Consider the following 22,759-nt stretch of genomic DNA (forward strand, 5'->3'; position numbering starts at 1 on the left):
TATTTGCGGAAGTTGGTTGAACTAGAAGTCTAGGTTGAACACGAGGACTAGGTTAAACTCCACAGAGTTTAGAACACCAATGCTGTTTGTTAACATAAAAAATGATCTCAAACTTTACTCGAGAGGAAAACTTGGGGCTATATAGTGTACACATAGGTGCCAATTTTTGAAAACAGGCATTTATAAGCACTTATACGCCAAAACAGCACAGACGCCAAAACAGGCATCTTTAGGCAATATGAAAGCCCAAAAAAAGCCTTTCTTGAACCCTAATTCATGCTCTTATATTTTTCCGAAAAACAGAGCAATCACATCTGATTTAAAGGGAGCAAGTACAACAGCCGCCGTCCTTCAGTGCTTGTCACTTTCCGGCAGAACCCTGACGCTTCAAGCTGGACTTGAACAACTTGAAGTAGCGCAGACCTGACACGGATACAAAAAGAAGAAACCAGGCAGGTGACAGCGCTGCTGTCAGCCTTTTTTCTTGTCTCCGTGCCAAGTCACAAAATGTGCAAGCACCCCAACCAGTAGTCCAACTGTCTATCTTCTAATGCGGGACTTCGCTGGCACGCATCCTAAACACAGCAGTCTCTCGCCAGGGGTGAGGAGGTCATCTAAACATTTCTTTTAACGCGAATGTGCCTACATGGGGCACACACAGAAACAGCGGTAAAAGATGCATCCAGAAAATGCGAGTGCGCCAGCTTGAGTAAATCCACTCGGAAAGCACATCAACTATGCGATAAATGGTGAGCATTTTATTTAGGGCTAATTCCATTAGCAAGAAAACATGGTCCCCTCCATTTCAGTTTCATGATTGCTCAGTTGCACAGGCAATTTCTCGCCTTACGTTCCAGTCTCAAGATTGCTACAGACCACTCCCGTAATAGTTACAAGGCCCCGTTTAAAGCTGTGTAGCTACAAGGCTACAAAAACAGTGCAACATGTCTTTCAAGCCTGTGATAGAGAACGACTTTGGATTCAATTTGTGAAAATTTGAAAAAAAAAAAAAAAATCGAAGACGACCTTTTTCCTATACTGAACTTCAAATTCAACCAAAACGCACGACTGACCTGCATTGCAGTGCATTTTTCACATCCTCTTCATTAACTAAGATTGGCATGAGGAGTAAAAAAGAATGGAAGAATAACACTAAAAAAAATTGAACTTCTTTGCTCGTATAGATGCAGTATAACAGAGGGATTTTTGGAAATGTGTACAGTTTATCATTTTTTATTGAAGTGAAATTCAAAAGGCAGGAACTCAACTTGACGGCACCACTGCCCAGAAAAGCCGGAGGAAACTGAAACCAAGTGCTTGAATGTTGCTGTGGCTGAAACAGACGCACAGCGGCCAACTTTTCAGAAAGTATTATCTGCTTGGGAGCCCCCTGGACCTTGCACTAATAACTGATCTACTAAAAATGCAATGCCAAGCGATGAGACGTGCAAGCCCAAACTGTGTTTTCAACAGCGTGAGACTCTGATGGCGAGACACGCCTGGATGTTCGCTTCCCCCGCAAGGGATCTTGCGACTCTGCATTCACTGAATGAGGCTGGACCAGAGTTTTTGCTTACCCACCACACAAAAGGTCCACGGAACCTCGCCATAACCAGCTTCGGTGTGAAATAGACACGCGAGCAGACAGGCATTGTGTGCTACACTGTAACACGCCGGCTGCTCTTCGTTAAAAACAGGCACACTTGGACGCCTACAGGAACCTCTCAAGCAGGCAACCCATTAAGCCGGAGCCCAGACCACGCAAATTTCAGATTGCACACGCATCTGACACCGTTTTGTTATATCGTGCAGGTTAGTTCACCTGTTTCCCTCTATGCAAAAAAAACAAGAAATGTTTGTTTGCTGGTTCTTCCATGCCCACAAGTTTTACTTATGTCCCTTTCTGAGTGTGTTCATGTCGTTAAGCTTTTGGTTATGTCCGGTGATATTGAGGAAAATCCGGGCCGAAGCAGTACAACGAGTTGATTTCGTTGATTAAGGGCCTACACGCTAAGATAGACTCTAAACACTAATTAAATCAATTAATGAGGTTAAAGAGGCACAAGTATCTCTTGAACGAAAAGTCGCTGAATTGGACAACAGATTGTGCGCCATTTAGGAATGTGTCCTGGTCTCAGGCAGCCAGCAGAGTCTTCAACAGGTACCTGAGGTACTTGCGGTTAATAAGCGTCTGGACGAATTTGAGGATCATTCACGCAGGGAAAACTTGCTGTTTTATGGCTAGAAGACTGCGCCTCGGAAACGTGGGTGCAATCCGAAGAGAAAGTTTGCCAGGTCCTTAACGACGCTCTGAAGCTAAACTTGGAAAGTAGCGATGACAGTATATCCCGTGCACACAGGCTAGGCAGATTCGTAGCCGGTAAATCTCCATCTGTTATTGTAAAATGTGCGTCCAAGTTCCGAGAAACCATACTGAAATCTAGAAGCAGCTTTCGTGAGTGCAATGTCAGTGAGGATTTTTGCCGCACAACAAGAAGTGTGCACAACAAGCTTTTCGAATTCGGCAAAGCGAGTGGCGATAAGTATACCGTTAAGTACAATAAGCTTGACAGTCAAACCCGTTTATAGCGAATTGCAATATGCACCGCGATTAGTTCGATATATGCAATAGTTCGACATAGCCGAACCCGCCTATAACGAACTTACCGTTACAAGTTCGCAATCCGCAGGAGCCCCCCCTCCCCCTCCCGAACTCCACCATCCCCGCATGCAGAAAAGAACACAGTAAAGTAACCGTTACCATACCCAAAATAATCCATTTATTGCAAGTAATAAAGCTACTTTCCGCCTGAACTGCCTACTTTGCAAAGAAAAAAAGCGGTGATTTTTGTTTTGACTTTCGTTTTGGCGGCTTCAACTAGCATAGCATTCTCTACACGAAACATTATTTGCACCAGTTCACGAGTCCGCGTCCTCCAAAATCTAAGAAGCATTGGCGGAGCACATTGACTGCCGAAAGCACTTCATTATAAGCGTCGGACGGCTTTCACTCGCGACATCTTCGGGAATGTGGGGGAGCTCTTCCCACAGTTCACCGATGCTGCTGTCTTGGTCCGGACTCGCTGACTGCGCGGGTTCCGTCGCGAGTCCCATGCGCCGGAAACAGTTACGGAAAGTGTCGGGCGTCATGTCGCTCCGTGCGAGGCGCAATGTCTAAGCCGCAACTCTTGCTCCGTGGGCGCAGCCAATCCACATCTCAATCGCCGTTCCGAGACCATGCATTTCGGCGGCCATTCTAGGCGCGCAGAGTTCGATATATCGGATGTGAACTTTAAGGAATATGTTTCCTATGTATTTCCGTAACTGAATTATTTTTGTTCAATATATAGCACAATTCGCTCTATCCGGGTTCGTTATAGCCGGGTTGGACTGTATATCAACAAAAAATGCTTTGTGTGCTCACCAGTGGCAGACAGTGTTTGTGAACTGCACACACATGCACAAAACCCTTCAGAAGCTACGTCCTCTACTACTCTAGACGACGAAGCTACACCTTTTTCCTAACAATACGCACCCCTCTGACCCTTGTCGTAACTATTCTTTTTTATATTCAAACGTACGAAGCGTTGTTAACAAGCGAGACGCATTATCTTCCCTTTTTGATGACTGCTCTGCTGATGTCGTAGTCTTAACCGAAACTTGGCTTACCCCTAACATTGCAAGTGCAGAGCTGTTCGATTGCGAAAATAATTATACAGTTTACAGATGTGATAGAGACGAATCGCCAGGAGGCGGTGTTCTTATAGCCGTAGCTGAATGCATAGTTTCTAGTCAAGTAGTAATAGAATCACCTTTAGAATTTGTTTGTGCATCCGTTCGCGTAAATTATCAAAATCTCGTAATTTGTGCGTGTTACCGCCCTCCGAGCGCGACACCCCTGCTTTGCGAGCAATTGCATGATGTCTTAAATGACATTGTTAAAAGGCACCCGCATACACCTGTATTTCTCCTTGGTGACTTCAACTACCCCAAATTAAACTGGTCACTACCTTGTTCTGCGTCAAGCACAACTTCAGCCGACAGTTTCGTTGAATTGTGCGAAGACTAACTTTTCCCAACTCATTACGGAGCCAACCAGAATGGGCCCTACTTCTCACAACTTCACCCACCTTGTGCATTCTATTTTGTATATCCCCGGGCTAAGTGACCATTGTTTTGTGCACTTCAATGCAACAAGCTCTTTAGGGCGCCGGGCAAACAATTGTAAAACAATAAGAGACTATTCGCGAGGTGATTACGACTCGATTAACACGGCACTTGACTCATATTTTGAGCGCAGTGTTGGAAAAAATTGGAAATTGTTCAGAAAAAAGGTTGATTCTTTAATCACGACATACATTCCCACATACGTTATCAAGGAACGCCAACGCGCCCCTTGGTTCTCAACTGATTTAAAAAGATTGCGGAATAAAAAGAAACGACTGTTCCGTCAAGCAAAGCAGACTAACTCGTCGCACGCTGGTACGTGTATCAAGCTGCCCTTTCTGATTATCGAACATCTATCAAAGAAGCCAAGCGAGTTTTTCTTAATAACACCCTTCCCTCACTTCATGCAACCAACCCTTCAAAATTCTGGAAAACTGTTAAACCTATTGAAAAAAAAAAAAAGCATTTCGCTTACAAATTCAGACGGGAAGCCGGTTCGCTATGACGACTGTTGCAGTGTTTAAACGATTTTTTTTGTTACTTCGTTTTCGAACTGTTGTATTTCTGCATTGCCACAAATGCGTAGTCGAGATTTTTTACCGATGTATCCAGTGACCATTGACGCCGTCGGAGTGCAACATTTAATTCACAATCTTGAGTTGTCCTCTTGTTGTGGCGTGGATAAAATTAACCCAAAGTTCCTAAAAAATACTTAAGTGTATTCATCAATTTATTTGTCCTAATTTTTTCGCAATCCATTCAGTGTTCTACTTTGCCGCTTGACTGGAAAGTGGGTAAGGTGGTCCCTTTGCACAAATCGGGTAACGCAGAGTATCCTCTCAATTACAGGCCAATTTCCCTAACAAGTGTCTTTTGTAAACTATTAAAACATATAATTTACTCAAATCTTGTCTCATTTCTGGAATCTAACTCTTTCTTCAGCCCCTTCCAGCACGTATTCCGAAAACGTTACTCATGTGAAACCCAGCTTCTATATTTCACCAATGACATACTATCAGCTCTAGATCGCGGCTCACTTGTACACTGCATTTTTCTTGACTTTCAAAAAGCTTTTGACACAGTACCTCACCAATTACTTCTTCCGAAAAGTAGTACGTTAACATTGATCCAAACATACTTAAATGGATCGAATGCTTTTTGACTAATCGCACTGTTTGTAACTAATGACTGTGACTCACCTCTTTTTCAAGTAACATCTGGCGTCCCACAAGGTTCCGTTCTAGGCCCTTTACTTTTCCTGATATATATTAATGTCCTCCCCGACAGTATCAAGTCCTCTATAAGGCTATTTGCCGATGATTGTGTCCTTTACCGCGAAATAACGACCGAATCGGATAACACACTCCTACAGGCTTACCTTGAGACTGTCTCAACCTGGTGCAACAAATGGCTTACGACTCTCAACTCTAACAAATCTAAATTCATGACAATAACCCGGCGATCTATTTCTACCACTTGTACTTATACCATTAACGCAGTGCCCCTCCAGCATGTCTCTTCATATAAGTACCTCGGCGTTTACATTACCAATAACCCATCTTGGCACACACGTCGCCTACATCTGTAATAATGCTAATCGAATGCTGGGCTACTTGCGCCGCAACTTTTCTCATGCTCCGTTGTCCCTCAAAATTCTACTATACCGGTCACTAATTCACCCAAAACTTGAGTACGCTTCCGCTATATGGGATCCCCTGCAGCACACACTAATCACCACGCTAGAATCCATTCAGAACCGTTCAGCTCATTTTATTTGTTCTAATTACTCCCGTACTGCGAGCATATCCCAAATGAAATCTAACCTTGAACTACCAGATTTAACTGTCCGGAGGAAATTGGCACGACTTCACTTTTTTCATAAGATATTCTTTCACAACTCATCAATGAGTCGAGACCTTAATTCAGAACCATCATACCGCTCATCACGCATTGATCATCAGCATAAGGTTGCTTTCAGCTGCCTTTTTACCCAGAACTTGTGCAAAATGGAACCACCTACCCTCTTCCATCGTAACCATTCAGGACCCTTTATTGTTTAAAAATGCAGTTACTCAGCACTTTTTGTAACAATTCTGCAGTGTTCGTTTTCTGTTGTGTTTGGTTTGCTTGTTTGTTTTTTTACATATCCGTTCTTTTTGTAGTTTATTTCTATTGCTGTTCTTTTCGCTTCTTTTTTTTTACCCTTTGCGTGTTATAAAATACTGTTATCCAACCCCTCTGTAACGCCCTATGGGCCTTGAGGGTATTCCAATAAATAAATAAATAATGCACCGCTGTGACGGAAGGCCTACGAGGCTCGTCAAAGAGGGGGTTGAATTCCGTGTTGAACAGACTGTTGTAAGAACTGCTGCCTGCACAGCAGCCGTTTCAGTGGCCACAGGACTGGATGAGTGGGCAGTTGTCTCTGTCCGTTCAAAACACAGAACAGCACAGCGTAGAACTCAGGCAGAGCATACTTATCTGATGTGTGTGGGAGATTTTGTGTGCATCTTCTAGACCTGTGTTCAGAGTCCTGTAGTTGCACTGCACTATTTGGTTCAGAGATGCGAGTTCTGTGAGTGTGTGCACATGCATGTCGATGCCTACGTTTTGGCAGAAGTTGCCCCTGGAGCACTGACACGAGCGAGTGGTTTTTCCCCGTGGCGCACCTCCAGGCCTTTAAAAAGGATGAACAGTGCAGCTTGCATGTTGACCTCCAGAAAGATGATGACTGCAGTTACCTCTGCAAGTTTTCAACTTGTTTTTCTTTGTAGAATTTTTCAAATGAGAGTGAGTGGCTTGGACGAGGCCCATGGCAGCTCAGGTGCGTGAATTGCTTGGTAGGGCAGTTTCCTCTTGCGTGGCCAGGTTGGGAACATTTTGTGCACTTTAGTTTTCTCTCAAAGCGTTCAAATTTTGGAGCACTGCACAGTGGGGGGCTCGGTTTTGACCACCGGCGGATCTTTAACGTGAGCTGAAGGCTGCTGAAAAGAGGCAGCCATTGCACCCTTGGGCTCAGCAGCACTATGTCTTCCTTAGCCAGTGTGCCACCACGGTGAGTGTTAGCGTTCTTTCCACAGCAGATGCAAAGCGCGCCCACAGGGCTGGCATCTGAAGCAGCAGCGCAAGCTACAGATGCACGTGCGGTCGTCATCACAAACCTGCTCGGGTCCACTGCAGGCCTCTCCCACGGACCCACCACTGCCCCCATGCTGTACTGCTGGAGGCCACAGTTCACCCCCGAATTTCATCCCTCCATTCAGAATTCCCCTTCTTCTCGATCCACCTCTTGGTATCCACCCTGTTACCCTAATTGTCCACCGTTTGTCGGTTCATCTCACTACATGGCCAGCCCTAGTCCATTTCTTTTTCTTTATTTCAACTAGGATATCTTCTACTCTACTTTGTTCTCTGATCCAGGCAGCTCGTTTCCTGTCCCCGAGTGTTACTCCTCACATTATTCGTTCCATGGCCGTCGAGCCAACCTGGGCACCACGTTTCAGCTTCGTATGGCATCACCGGCACTGGTCTGGTTGTACGCTTTTCGTTTGAGTGACACAGGTAACTTACTTTTCATTTGCGAGTGCTTGCCAAGTGCTCCCCAACCCATACCGAAATTCTCACAGTTCTCAGCACTGACCATCTGGCCCAGGTAGTTATATTCTTCTACTGTCTCTTGGTTGCTTTCAAGCTTCCCCCTCATTGCAGCGTTTTCTCGATCACTGCCACGTTATGGGCACAACCGTCTTTTGTTTCACTTGTGTTAATCAGTCTTGACAGCTCGGCCAACTCCATCCGATCCCCCTTACTTGACACTTTCATGTTCTCAAGTTTTGCAATTCATTCCAGTTTGTTCCCCGCATGCTGCTTCCCCACAGCTGCTGCTCATTCACTGAGTGCCCATGTGAGGCTGTCATTTAGCCGGTCTTCACTGGCCTCATTCTGCTCGTTCTTCAAAAGCGAGAATTTGCTTGAGTTATGTTAAACTCCTGCGATCTGGCTCTGATTGACTCCACATAGGGTTTTTTAGTCTTCACGAGTTTTCTTCTTTCCTTTTTGAGATCTACCCTATGATCGCTCCTCCGTGTCTTACTTAGCACCTCTACATCATGCATGATACCAGGGTTGTCCCTTAAAATAAAGTCAATTTCGGTTTTTTTGTTGTACCATTGGGCCTTTACCATGTCCATTTCCAATCCCACCAGTGTATCTCCTCAACTGTTGCAATTGCTCAGTACAACGTGTTGTTGGGCTGGTTGGTATTGCATTTTTAAGGGTGTAAAAACCGCGCGTGAGAGAGAGGAGGACAAAAAGGAAGGGACAAGTGCCTGTCCTGTCGCTTTCTTTGTGTCTTGTCTCTCACGCGCAGTTTTTCCACAAATTTAAACAAAGTGCCACAAAAATGCGAAGAATAGTGTGCAATTATGTAAGTGTAAAATAAACAGAGGCTGTTTTAAAACTCAGGAAAAAGGCAGTAAAGCGTATTTTTGCCGGAACGGTTGGGCCTGCTATCCCACAGGCCAAGGTTGTGGTTACGAACAATGCTAATATTTGGGGTGGCGACTCATTCATAGGTCGGCGTACTCACTCGTGAGTACACTCATTTGTACTCAAACTCACGAGTGAGTACGATGATGAGTGATCACACACCCAGAAAAAAACAGTGAGTACGATGACGAGTGAGTACAGGGGTAAGTCCACTACTCGTGAGTACAGTACTCATGAGTACACTACTCATGAGTATGAGTACTCATGAGTACAATATTCATGAGTATGAGTACTCATGAGTTTGAGTACTCATGAGTATGAGTACTCATTAGTACAGCACTCATCAGTACACAGCACTCATGAGTACAATACTCATGAATACTGTTTTTGCGAGTGCTTGCACTCTTGAGTATATGCACTCCTGAGTACAGTAGTGCAAACAAGAAAACGGACGACAAAAGCTGCCACCCGAAGACACGCAGAAAAACGCAGTTTACGGCCACGGCCGCACCGACAAGCCCCGAGCTCCCCTGAGCCCGACCCGGCCTGAGAACAAGAGGAGACGCCAGACGCAACGCGAGTGCTTACGTTCCGTTTCGCTTTCTCACATGTACTTGCCTTCGCGCAGTAAGTCGCCCAACTACAGTGCACCGCGTCAGACGTTTTCTTCCTCTGTCCTGATTTATATCTAACCTGCGTTTTTCTAAGCAATTAAACAATTTATTTTTTCTACTTAGTCTTTCATTCGAGCTACGACCTAGCTAACAGTGCAGATAAGTTGATTATTCGTGAGTAATACAAATTGAGTACTCATGAGTGCAGAATGAGTAGTACTCATGAGCACTGGCACTCATTGAGTACTCATGAGTACAGATTGAGTACTCATGAGTACAGAGTGAGTACTCATGAGTACAGATTCAGTACTCATGAGTACAGATTGAGTACGAATACTGGTGAGGACAAATGAGTGTGAGTACAAGTGAGTACAATTACAAGTGAGTATTTGATGAGTGAGTACGAGTGATTTTGTGAACAGACGAACTTTTTGAGTCTGAGTTTGATTGAGTACAGCGTGAATGAAAAAAATTGTGATTGAGTTTGAGTGAGTTCTTTTTGTTTTGCCGACCTATGGACTCATTAGAGACTCTTGTTCTATTAACTTTACCATTATTTCAAATAATAAGTTTTTGAAAGTTTTTTGAGCCTACCCATGAAAACTTTCCCTTTGTGGTGAACCGGTGCACCGACTGTCAGCTAGTTTAACAAGAAAAAAGAAAACGTGGCGTTAAACAGTCCTGGACGATGACAAGACAGGACGCATACAAGCGCCCGTATCCGTCGTATTTTGTCTTCGCCGAAGTACGTTTTGTTTCTTGTTGTTCGTCGGCTACAAATTTCGCGGCGGCATATTACCCGCTCAGTCGGCACGAGCTCTGTCTGGTGGGATCACGCACTGCCTGCTGTTTCACCGACCACAGCTTCCACAGAACAGGAAGGATTTCGGCTTCCACGTAGAAGTGTTAATGCACAGTGAAGAAAGCAAATCCCCAAAAACCGCTTAAGAATCCAATTGTCATGCCAAGCCCAAGCCAAAAAGGGGGGTCTTCCCAGGAACTCCCACGACGACATGGCTTACCAGGCGCAGTATACTAAGAAACTCTACGCTTTCCTGTAACCTGACGGCGGCAGGTGCGTCCCCCTGCTGGTGCTTTCGCACAGTGACTGTTCCTAGTTCCTCAGGCATGCCTTCAAGCGGGCCAGTCGGAGGTGCAGTGTTGCAGTGGGTGGCACTTTCCCCACTGCCCACCACTGCCCGCGCCCGAACTTTGTGGCATGGGGGTAATTTGCGAGGCTGGATCAACCACTTGCCATGTTTTGTTTTTTGGTTTGGTTTGTGACAAAGCGTGCTGGTCGTTTTCGTACGCGCTCTAGCTTATCAATATTCCTAATAGTAAATGGATCCCATGATTGGCACGCGCATTCTAGCACAGGCCTAATGTTAGTGACGTACAACGTTTCTTTCAAACCTGTAGGGGCGTGCTTAAAGTTCCTCTGAAAAATATAAAACATCTGGGACGCTTTCGCCGCAACTGTGTCTATGTGCGCAGACCAATTCATTGTCGAAGGCAATGTGACACCCAGATATCTAACTCCATCGCACATTTGCAAGGCGGTTTCATTTTTTGAGGTATGAAGTTACTAACTTATTTATCTTATTTGCAAATTTTACATGGTAGCACCTCTTTTTATCCCACCAACTAGTTACACCGTCTAGGTCAGTCTGCAAAATTTTCGCGTCATTTATGCCCGTAACTGGAAGATATAAAACACAGTAATCTGCGTACAGTCTAACAGTAGACTTAAGATCAGCTGGCATGTCATTTATAAAGATTAGAAATAACAATGGTCCGAGCACAGACCCCTGTGGTAAGCGGATAAAACTTCAACAGGGGAAGCCGGCGCGCCATTGACGACCACTCGTTGTTCACGCGTATGTCTTTGATCCAACGCTCTGGAATTCCTAGACAATTTAAACAAAAGTAGGTTATGCGACACCACATCAAACGCTTTTTTTTAGGTCCAGGAATACTGCATCTATCTGTGTGCTGTTGTTTATACCAAGTGTGATATCGTGCAGGGTTCGTACGGGCTTCAAAAGCAAAAATTCAAGGGTTTTCAAGGACTTTTCAAAGACCAGAAAACACATTTTCAAGGTCCCTCATGTTATGTTTTATCTGGGATTATTTATAACTTTTTCAACACAATGCAAAATTTTGATATTGCCGAATACCTAAGAACATTAATGCACATTTCGATAGGCGCTATGGGTTCATGAATGCTCCCCCAGCTTTATTTTTTATTTCATAGTTTGTATTTAGAGGTTTTACTTTTATCTTGGTGTTTTTCTGAGGCTGCTTAATTTCAAAACTTCATTAATGTTGCCTGCATTTCCTGCTTTGTCAGCAAGAGTATCAGCTGAAATTAACTCAGCAAGTGTTGCTGCAAGGCAGGATGAACTATGTACACTTCTATGTACAGGGGTGAGACAGCTGAATCAGATTTGGGAGCAGTTTTTGGAGCAGCGAAAGCTCGATTTTGGAGCAGAAGAACGACATTTATCTTATGTCACCTTAGAAGCCTTAAAAATAAATTTTTGGCAACTCGGGGTGGGGGGGGGGGGGGGGAAGTGCACTTTTTAATCTGATCTGAACGTACATAACATTGGAACAGCCTTTCAATAAAGTTATTTGTACCGGAGTATCACAAGGTACAAACTGCAATACCTTTTTACAAACCATTTATAAATTTTAGGCTCTATGCATAGATAACGTGGAGCTCCATTGAAAATATCGATTTGAAAAACTAAGCAATCATAAGGCATTTTTATTATCATGTGAATGCCGAAATTATTATTTTTGTAATCCCAGACTCCGCTTTAAGCACCAGTGTACAGCCAAGGCAAAGCTTGCGCAAAGCGACGTGACAGTCGGCGCACCCCCCACCCCCTCTTCAGCCCTCTCATTTCAATTCCCACAGTGCACATTCACTACGATCGTAATTTGAGTAACGTTGGTATGTTTAGCTACCTCCCTTTCGGCATTAAATTTCACTTCAGATAGATGAACCATTGCACTATTACTAGCTTGCAATAATAGCCCGTCCCGCAATCGGACACTGGTTGAACATTTTGTGGCGGTGTAGCCTGCGCCACCACTTCTGCATTGTCGATCGTCCCATTCCCGCTGCTCGGAAGGCAGCAATAACTGAGCCTTTTATAACACCGCAATGAGTCCGAAATTTCACTTCAAGCAGGCACTGCGCCTCACACTCAAGGTCGAAACACGGCGAATTCGCGGGCACCACGTTGTTTTAGACGAACTCCGTCTTTCGAGTCGCGCAACTTTCCGCAACAGATCAGACCCAGCCACCCCCATAACCACAACCACGGTAGAAATCGGCAAAGAGCACTCGGTCTGAACCACGAGCAACTGCTTCGCCAGGCGGTCATATTTTCGAATCTTCACCACACAAACATGGCGGCGCCCACTAATGACGTTCTGGAGATACGGCGCTCCAAAAATTGTCATTTTTTCCTCTACTTGCACAAGTAGTTTGTTGCCTCAGTACATATTTTTTACAGGACTTTGAAATGTTTTTTGATGAAAAAACTTTCAAAACGCCCAGAATATAACGTGCAAACTGACATTGTGACTTTCAAAAGAACTATCTCGGGGACAATGTGGGTTTTTTTATTGAATGACCAATCAATTAAACCTTTACAAACAGCACGATTTCGGGAAAATTATGTTGTCAGTAAGCATTTTTCCTCACTGAAACTGAAAAAGAGTAAAAAGCCTCGGCTCTTAAACTGTTTTGGACCAGTTTGGCGCAATTTTTGCAATTCTCAACCTTTTGGAGCAGCCCAGCGCAGGAAAACCAATTTGTATCAAAACTGGGCAATATGCACAGCTGTCTCACCCCTGTATGTACACTATGTACACTTCTACATTCAAGGGTTTTCAATGTTCTCAAGGACCTGCGAGAACCTTGTCGTGGATAAATTCTGTTAATTGGGTTGTGCAAGATAACCCGGAGCGAAAGCCGTGCTGTGTAGCTGTGAAGAAATCATTATCCTGGAGATGTTTCATTAGGCCTGAATAAATTGTATGCTCTAAAGTCTTACTGCAAACCGATGTTAACGACAGCGGCCGATAATTGTGTGCGTTTCCTTTGTCACCTTCCTTGTGAATCGGAGTTACGTGAGCCAATTTCCAATCCTTTGGTAACATTGCATCATGCAGTGAATTTTTAAAGGAATAAATGGTAGATACGCAGCGCTTCCATACACGATTAGAGATACCACCATGTGTACGTGCAATGAGCAAGAAGAAGCCAAGTCTCACCATCACCCCACTCGACTGCTTTTCGCAACAAACAATATACCTAACTGCAGCAACACTAAGTTGGCGATTAAAGCTCTGGGTGGAACATAATTTACGCAAACAGACCAAAGTGTTGCATGACAAATACGAGCCGGCTTTCATGCCACAGTTTTCAGTCCCGCACACTTGTTACATCTGTGGTTGACTGGCTAAACTATCCGACTGGTGGCAAGTTCGCATTGCATGCAGGGTCAGTCTCTTTTTTTATTATTATTATTATTATTATTACTTGACCAGCTTTGTGCTCTTTGATACGACAAAGGTGAGATTCTGACGATAATTCGGCCAAAGAACGTGAACTTCAGCAGGAATACTGGGTGCAAATAGCCAGCCAGTCCAAGCCTCCAGGAAAGTAGATGGTAGAACAAATAAAGGATGCATTACTTTTAATATCTTCTGTGTACAGCTTCACAAAATAGCATACACAAGGGGTGGTGAACTCTCTAATGCTCCCAACACGGCATCACTGACCGAGGATATTGCATAGTTGCTTGAGATGCGCCCAAAAACAAGCAATTAAAAGATGTTTCCTAAATTCTGGAAGCAATGAACTGCGAAAATATTCTGAATCCAAGGTGCTAAAAGTTTATTCAAGCAGATAAAATTAAGCGAAAGCTGCTATAGACAAAAGATTGCCACGCACTGCCCAGCTGAACAGCTCTGAAAGCAGAGGCCAATTTTTACACCACAAGCTCTGCACAAACAGTTCCTCCGCTGGAAACCCCCGGTTATGGTCTCCCCATCGCAGCAGACATTGGAAAGGAAGTCGGCCGATGCAGCGCCAAGGTAACTTCCCGGGTCCCCAGTTGGTAACTGGGACAAAAGCCAGCTGTCAGTGTAACTTCAAAAGGGTGGCCGCAGCTGGGCTAGCTGGTTACTGTTTATTATAAAAACAGCAGCACACAAGCTGGATGGGACGAGTAGCTAGGGACAACTCTGCATCTCGTGCAACTTTGTCACAAGTAACAAAGTGAAACTGTGTTGCAGACGTACGAACGGAAAAGCATGCGGTTCTGAATGAACTGATTGAAGGGCACGGAATGGTCCACCAGCTCATGTGTCAGGAAAGAAGACAAATACTAAAGGCCAGACGGACAAAGCAGAAGAAAACTCAATATGAAAACCTTTTGGAAAACCTATACGACTCAACTAACGGCAACGGCAGTCAATTTTGTTGCACACAACTTGCAGCGAGTGGACACAGCACATGCGCAATTGAACTTTTGTCTTTGCAATACTTGGCAAGGCACAACTCTGCAATGCCAATGGAACTGAATTCTTTCAACACATTGAACAACACAAGTGCAATGCCAAACAGCAGTAGCGATGTTTACACAGGAACTCCACATGGCAGCCATGCCCTCAAAGGTCTGCATTCAGAGACGACAGCATAATATGGGATTTGCAGAGTGGAGCCCCTCAAAGGACGGCCACACTCACTGCATTCCCACATAGATCAAATGATCAAAATGAATCACAAAACAATGAAGGTGCTCACGAGAAGACAGCAACAGCCCCTGCAGAGCTGAAAAATAAGACTCCATAACGACACGACTGCCTCCTTTAGGGCTACCATGCCAAATAGTGCCACTCTAGACATACTTTAAAGGGCCAGGCTGAACTATAATTTCCAGAAAACGAGAAATGTGGCGTACTGGTCATTCCTAGTGCTTGCTGAACTGTCGAAAACAGCGAAATTCCTTCAGAAAATGCGTTTCCATCACTGTCCACACTCGTGCGCTGCTATCCTTATCGGGTCAGAGAAAAAACAACAAAGCAAATACTGCTTACCAGCACAAACAAAGCGGCCATTTCTTCTAATGCTATCTCTACGAAGACAATCTTCCCGTTTGGACAAGCTTTATCGCCTCCCCATGCCGGGGACCGAACACGAGCTTCAGACGTTGAGCCAAAGCTACGAAAGGGACCATCGCTCATTTGGCATCCGTAAGTGCGCTCCACTGGCTGTGAAGCGCCGTGCAACAGTAACACAACGAAAGTAACCGCCGCACGCACGGCTGATCAGAGCGAAATCGCCGTTCGAGGCACCGCTCCATGGTTATCAACTCACGCGTTCCGAAAGGCTCCAAGTAAAAACAAAAAAGACATTCATAGAGCGATCTAGGCCTCGCGCAGTTCTCAGGCTACAACGACCAATATGAGAAGCGGCATGTAAGCGCCTTCGATACGCGACCCCACGGACAAAAGAAAGCAAGGATTGGCCAGCTGGCAGCGATAGTATCGGCGGTGCGTGCCCCATGAAGGAGGTCCAAAGAGCAGAGCAGTGACCGCGCGGGCGGCGCATCGCCGAGTGGCTGCTCGCGCGAGGAAGCACTTTCTTCCCCAAAATGCCCACAACAGTGGCACCGCGATCCGCTGCGGGGGCCCGTAATCGTCCGGACGGCCTTCGACTGCTCTGGCGACCGAAGAGTCCCGCGGCGACAGTGCGGCAGGCCTGCTGCGGCTGCGGCCACATCGGGCCGCTGACAAGTTGGTCACATGTCGCGCGGGGGGCTCTTCGCATCGCACGAGGAAGACGGGGGCCCGTCATCCAGAGGAGGCCGCCATCGCACCCGCGGCGTCGCCGCTCGTCTCGGAAACGATCGTGTCAACAGCCCGGCCCTGCCTTGCCCGTTCCCTGGGCCTCCCTCACCTCCAAAAATGTCCACTGGCCCTCCCCCCCCCCCTTCCCCCCTTGGTCCCGCACTAGCTCTGTGGCAAAGCGGGCGCCTCTACGCTAGGGCCCCGGCCGAAACGGCCGGGAGGCCGATTTCCGCCCGCGCCGTTCTCGTGGGATGCCACCGGGGAGCTTTGTGTCAAAGCGCTGCCTCACGCAATCCGTGGAGAGAGGGCGAGGCAGAGCGGGTCCGAGAGCCATGAGCGGCGGCGGCGGCGGCGGGTCCGGTCGACAGACAGCTAGAGCGCCGAGCGGGCCGCACGGAAACGCTAAAGACACTGCGGAAAGCTAGAGCCGGCGGCTGCGGCGGCTGGCTGCGACCGGCTCACGGCGATCGCACGCAGCGCTGACAAGAGGGCTGTGACAGGCAGCCCCTCCCCGGACCCCGGGTCACCTTTCGTGGGTTGGCGGCGTAGACGGGCCTCCGGCCGGCGGGTTCCCGGTAGGCAGCCGCCTGCTTGCCGGCCTGGTACGAAGGCTGCATCCTCCGGGCACACAGGGGCCTCCTCTCAGCGCCGTAACACCGGGGCCATTTCACGCGCGCACCGCACCACGTCTACAAGGCGCTTCCTTCTCGCGCTGTGCTCGTGCGAAGCTTAGGCCCCCGCGGCAAGTATACGGCCGCGGCGCGAAGGATAAGGACCGCTCGGCACGCCAGGGGATGCTAGCGGAAAAGCCCGCGGCCGCCGCCGGCCACCCAGACGTCACGTGGCTGAACGCCGCTGGAATGCTGCTGCTCGGACGTCGCCGGACGCGTGGCGCCATCTGACGGATTCCGCGCGAAACGGCGCCGCGCAAGCCGCCGCGGCGCTCGCGCGTGACGGGCGAAGTCGGCGCGGAAAACGACGCGCGGCAAAACGGGCTTCTACAAAAGCCAGCTCAAGTATGAACGCGGCAGCAGCCGACCTGAAGCTCAGAAAGTGTTATTTGTATCTTCACAGGAAGAAGAATTGGTATTAAAGGGACCCTGCAACACTTACCATCGAGTACTTTTGGGTATTTGGGGGTAAAGCCTATTGTCCCAGCAATATCCTCCCGCAGGAACGATGAAAATCCATTCACCGAAACTACGCGCGATGAGAAATCGCGCATAATCGTTCCCTCTCAACTCGACCGCGGCCAACGCGACGAAAGCTGCGTGCTCTCTCCGGGAGAGGGGGGCGGCTCGCGGCGTTCTCTTTGGCGGCCTTCGATATATCATAGGCCGGGAAGTTTTCTCCTTTTCTCCACAACGTGGAGGGGCCTATTTCCGGTCCGGTGCCACAAAAAAGCGCGCGCTCGGGCGGGTATGGCGTTTTTGAAGCAATAAACGTTTGTTGTCGAGTGTTCTTGTTGAAAGGGAAGTATTGAGCTCATCACTCAAACTATGCACGCACTCAAAACACAAAAGAAACGGCAAAACTGTACCTACAGGTTCAGGCATAGAAGAGGCTCGTACACCGCGCTGACGACGGCGGAAGTTGACCGGTGACTAGACCCAACGTTACCTGTGCGCCACCGGTGTTCCCACCTCCGGCTGCGGCGCGAAATATCGAAAGGGGGAGGGGAGTGAAAGAGAGAGAAAAAATGGGGGGGGGGGCGGAGGGAAGAAAATATGCAAAAAACGGGCGGTCATTTTGGTGCACGGGATGTCTCAGGCATAATTTTACGTTCGAGAGTTGTGTTTGGCCGCACTGCGAGGAAAAGAACGCTAAACCGAGGCGGAGCATCAGCGCGTACGCGGAAAACCAAATTTCGAAAGTAAATGTTAAGAATTAAAGTTGTTAATTTACTTCCGTTCAACCTTTTTTCATGTTAGCGTTCATCTGAACAACTCTAATATTTTAATTCAAGTGTTACCGAAGGGCTTTAAGTTCACTTCACCCACCGCTGCAAGACGCATGCTGCTTTTAGTCCATTCCTATATCTCCCCCCCCCCCTCCCCCTTCCTCGTCCGCCAAACCACCACGAAAAAAAGAAAGGAAACGAGCTAGCGCGCGTGCATCGCTTTTAATAATTTTCTCTATCGATTTCATCTTGCATTCGGTGTTGGTTATACTCAAAAACTAGCCATTGATCGCACTTACACTGGAGTCGCTAAAGGGGTGGCGGTGGGCAGGGCTAAGCCCTGACGGGTTGGTTCCAACCCTCTGGGGTCATTTGTGCTGCTACAATGCGTAAACTGGACGTCGAAAACTTGAAGACGACTGTCTCAGCTCTCCCTAAACCGGCCGGTTCAATTTTTTCTTCGTATAATGGAACAACTCGAGGAATGCCTGGGGTGTCCATGAAATGCGCCACTTGAAGAGTTAATTGCGGATGGGGCGACGGAAGACGAAGAAAGAGCGATTCCTGGAAAAATAGCGCCGTCGGTACGTCGGTATCAGAGAAGCTCTGGTCGGTATGACCGCGACGCGCGGAAGGGAGCTTGTTCCTCGCCAATACTGTCATTGTGTTCTCAGAGGCTTTTCTGGTGGCTTCTGTTGCGCGTTAGAGAGGCATGGTGAAGGTATAGCTTTTTCTTCTCTGCGGTAACGGTTCGGAGACCGTGAACTCCGCTAGGCCTGTAAGATTTTCAGGGGAAACCGACAATAATATGACTGAAAAAGAGTTCTGGGTGAGACTGCAACTTGAAAACGGGGGGTACTGCCGGAGATGAAAGTAAGAATATAAACATAAAACAAATGTTGGTTTGCTCATACACGGGAACGAGTGATATTTGTAGGCACAACACGAACGCGCTTTATCAGTGTAGTGTTGTGCAATAGCACCAGGTGCCGCCACTCATCTGCGATTATCTGTAGACGCCAAGATGTGGCGCCACACTCGTTATAGTATGTATATATATAGGACAGACATCCTTCAATAAAGACTTCCGTTCGTCTGGGCTACGATGTGTGGTGTGGTGCATCCGTTCGGCCGCACCGTCCGGCCGACATAACAAACTGGCGACGAGGATGCTACCCGGAATTTCGCCGCCGCCGCCGTTCCTCGTTTCACCAGGCACGCCCGCCATCCCCTGGCCGCGATGGCTGCGCCTGTTCGAAAACTTCACGCTCGCCTCTGGAGCGTCTGAGCTATCGGCGGCCCGCCGCCGAGCCCTCCTTCTGCACTGCCTCGGACCTGAAGGACAACGAATTTTCGACGCCCTGCCACCGCCACCACCACCGAACGCCCCAGACCACCCGCCGGCGCATCCGAGTACGGGAACCGCCCCCCTTCAGACGGTTACGCCTTCTGCAACCACCGCTGCAGTTGGAACAACAGAGATCAAACAAGCCGATGCCGAGCTCGCACAGCCACCGGACGAGTACGACGCAGCTGTTCAAGCCCTGGCTCGACACTTTTCCGCTACTTGCAACGTACGCGTCGAGCGACATCGCTTCCGTGACCGTCGTCAACTGCACGGTGAGCCGATATCGGAGTTTGCTCTTGCGCTTCGCGAACTGGCTTCGTCATGCAACTTTGCCGCGCAAGCGGATACAAATCTGTGCGACCAGTTCGTCGCCGGGGTCACATGCCCGCGCCTACGGGAGCGGCTATTGCTCGAGGGTGACGCGCTCACGTTTGACCGCGCCGTGGAGATAGCGCTTCTTCGCGAGCAAGTGCAGCGCGAATCCGAAGCTCTCGGAACAGCCCCTGTGGATCGAGTAGTACCACAACATAACCGCGGACGCAACCCGGCAGGCCGTCGCAGACATGTACGCCAGTCCAGCAGTACCGACCGACGTAGTACGCCTAGCTCTTCGCGCTCCGGCTTCGTTCGTCCGCCTGCACCGGAGATTGCTAGCGCCGTCGTCCCGTACTCCGTAAACACAAACGTGTGCGGCAACTGCGGCGCACAAAACTGCCAGCCGTCAGCCTGTGCAGCCCGCGGTCGAGCCTGCTTCGCGTGCGGCCGCCGAGGCCACTTTCAACAGTACTGCCGAAATTCGCGTCGCGGACGTGGACGACGCCCGGCTCGAGTTGCCGAAATCGTTTCAGAGGAAGACGCTGAGAGTGTCGTGAACATTCTTACTGTTCACACTGAGAAGCGTACGGGCGTCTACGTTGATGTCGGGGTTCAACCTGTTGCTCTGGCATCACGCCCGTGCATCATAACATTCTTAGTGGACACTGGCTCAGCTGTGTCGATAATGGGAGAACATAACTTTAGGAGCCGGTTCAGAGACCAAGTTGAGCTGAAAAAGTCGCAAATAACGTTGCTGGATTTTTCACGTCGGAAGATTCCTGTGCATGGCCAGTTCACCGCCCTCGTAACGTACAAATCAGAAACGGCTGTGGTAACGTTTCACGTTACACCAGGTGGAACATCACTCCTGGGTATTGATGCTGTAAAAGCTCTTGGTCTCCAGATTGTAGGCACAGAATTGCGCTGCCTTAATATGGCCGCTGAACCGAACGTCGACACAAAAGGCCCCAAAATGCTACGCCCCGAAATGCATTCGCAGAACACAAACAAGTTGTCTCCGCCCACCACGAAGCCACCACTGGGTCCACCCAAGTTTGGTATGCCTACTTCATTATGGGCCAAGTTCGGACACTTGTTTTCACCGGAGCTAGGACTTGCCAAAGGTGTCCAGCATCGGGTCAAGCTCAAACAGTCGGTAGCTCCTGTCACGCAGAAGCTCAGACGCCTACCACTTTCAGTGCGAGAAGCAGTCAGCGACGAACTGAGGAACCTACTTTCTGCTGATGTCATTGAATGCGTAAATGCGTCAGAGTGGGTTTCCCCTATTGTTGCAGCTCGCAAGAAAGATGGCAGCATTCGCATCTGCGTGGACCTCCGTGAAGCTAACAAAGCTGTGGTGGTCGACAGCTTTCCCCTGCCACACACAGAAGAGTTGCTGCATGCCCTGAACGGTGCCCGTTACTTTTCTAAGTTGGACTTGGCCTCCGCATACTACCAGGTTCTGCTTCATCCAGACAGTAGAGATATTACAGCGTTCATAACGCACGATGGCCTCTTCCGATTTAAGAGAGTATGTTTCGGCCTAGCCTCAGCACCAGCAGCATTCCAGCAACTCATGACGTCAATTCTACAGGGATGCAAAGGCGTTCTCTGCTACCTGGACGACGTCATCATCTTCGGCAAGTCGGAGAAAGAGCACATGCGGAACTTAGAGGAAGTCCTGCAACGAATTTCACACGCTGGGCTCAAGCTAAATGACAAATGTGTTTTCAACACATCCGAACTCTCGTTTCTTGGTCACCGCGTTAGCGCCGAAGGAGTAGCACCCCTTCAGACCAAAGTTGACGCCATTGTTCACGCTGCCACCCCTACAGATGCTGGCAAGCTCCGGTCGTTCCTGGGACTAGTAGAATACTATGCTAGATTTGTTCCACGACTAGCAGAGGAAGTGGAGCCCATGCGCAGACTTCTTCGTAAGGACACTCCTTTTAACTGGGACACTGCTGCTGAGAACAGTCTTACAAGAGTAAAGAACCTCCTAGCCTCCCACAGGGTACTACAAATGTTCGATCCAGCACTTCCCGTCATTGTAGCCACCGATGCATCCGCATATGGTTTAGGTGCGGTACTGCAACAAGTTGATGGTCGGCACATTCGAACTGTGGCATTCGCGTCACGAACATTGACGGAAGCAGAACGGAAGTACTCGACTGGTGAACGTGAGGCTCTAGCTTGCTTGTGGGCTCTAGAGAAATGGCATGTGTACCTATGGGGTCGTCCAGTTACTCTGCAAACGGATCACCAAGCTCTAGTAGCCCTGCTTTCTGCTCAAGGCACAGGGCAGCGACCACTCCGCATAGCAAGATGGACTGCACGGTTACTGCGGTACAACTTCACGGTGCAGTACAGGCGTGGTGAGCACAACAAGGTAGCTGATGCCTTGTCCCGGCTACCTCTTCCAGACACTGAAGGTGGCCCCGAGTCAGAAGAAGAAATAGTGTCTCTGGTAATGTGTGTACATCACGATGAACTGAAGCATGCAACCGCGGAGGATAGCACTCTCCAAGACGTTGCCCGTTACGTACAGACATCGTGGCCGCCACGCAAAAACCTGGCACTTAACCTCACTCCCTACTATGAAGTCCGAAAGGAGTTGACAGTGGTTGACGGCATACTCTTGCGTACTGAGCGCATCGTAGTCCCCGCCAAGCTCACAGCCACTTTTGTCCAGCTGGCTCACGAATCACACCCTGGTATCGTGAAAACCAAACAACGCCTACGAGAGAAGTATTGGTGGCCAGGGTTAGACAAACACGTTGAAACAACTATCCGCAGTTGTGCCATTTGTCAGAGCGCGGACAAAAGTGCCAAGAACTCGCCCACACCACTGCAGCCAATCCCTCTTCCTGACAAACCCTGGGACAAGATAGCTATTGACATTGTTGGTCCTTTCGAGCGTGCACCTACAGACTGCAGGTTCGCCATTTCAGTAGTTGACTATTTTTCGAAATGGCCAGAAGTGGCTTTTTGCGCTGATGTTACCTCCCGCACGGTGACGAAGTTTCTACTCTCACTCTTCGCACGTGAGGGTTA

At 48.2% G+C, this 22,759-nt stretch overlaps 1 protein-coding gene across 3 annotated transcripts in view; it reads right to left on the reverse strand.

Annotated features, from left to right (window-relative positions):
- Nucleotides 1-16,946, reverse strand: part of LOC144168743 (protein alan shepard-like) — a 66,204-nt gene extending 49,258 nt beyond the window's left edge. Inside the window, exon 1 of one of the 3 annotated variants that reach the window (XM_077697694.1) lies at nucleotides 16,670-16,946. In XM_077697694.1, coding sequence (XP_077553820.1) covers nucleotides 16,670-16,759 — 90 coding nt within the window. In that variant the 5' untranslated portion in view covers nucleotides 16,760-16,946. The remainder of the gene's footprint in view (nucleotides 1-16,669) is intronic. The other 2 variants (XM_077697693.1, XM_077697695.1) reach the window with 2 other exon arrangements.
- Between the last annotated feature and the right edge of the window lie 5,813 nt (nucleotides 16,947-22,759).

The sequence above is a fragment of the Haemaphysalis longicornis genome, unplaced genomic scaffold (genome assembly GCF_048455015.1).
Source record: "Haemaphysalis longicornis isolate Haplotype H1 unplaced genomic scaffold, Haemaphysalis longicornis Haplotype H1 scaffold_2, whole genome shotgun sequence".
Lineage (NCBI taxonomy): Eukaryota > Metazoa > Arthropoda > Arachnida > Ixodida > Ixodidae > Haemaphysalis > Haemaphysalis longicornis.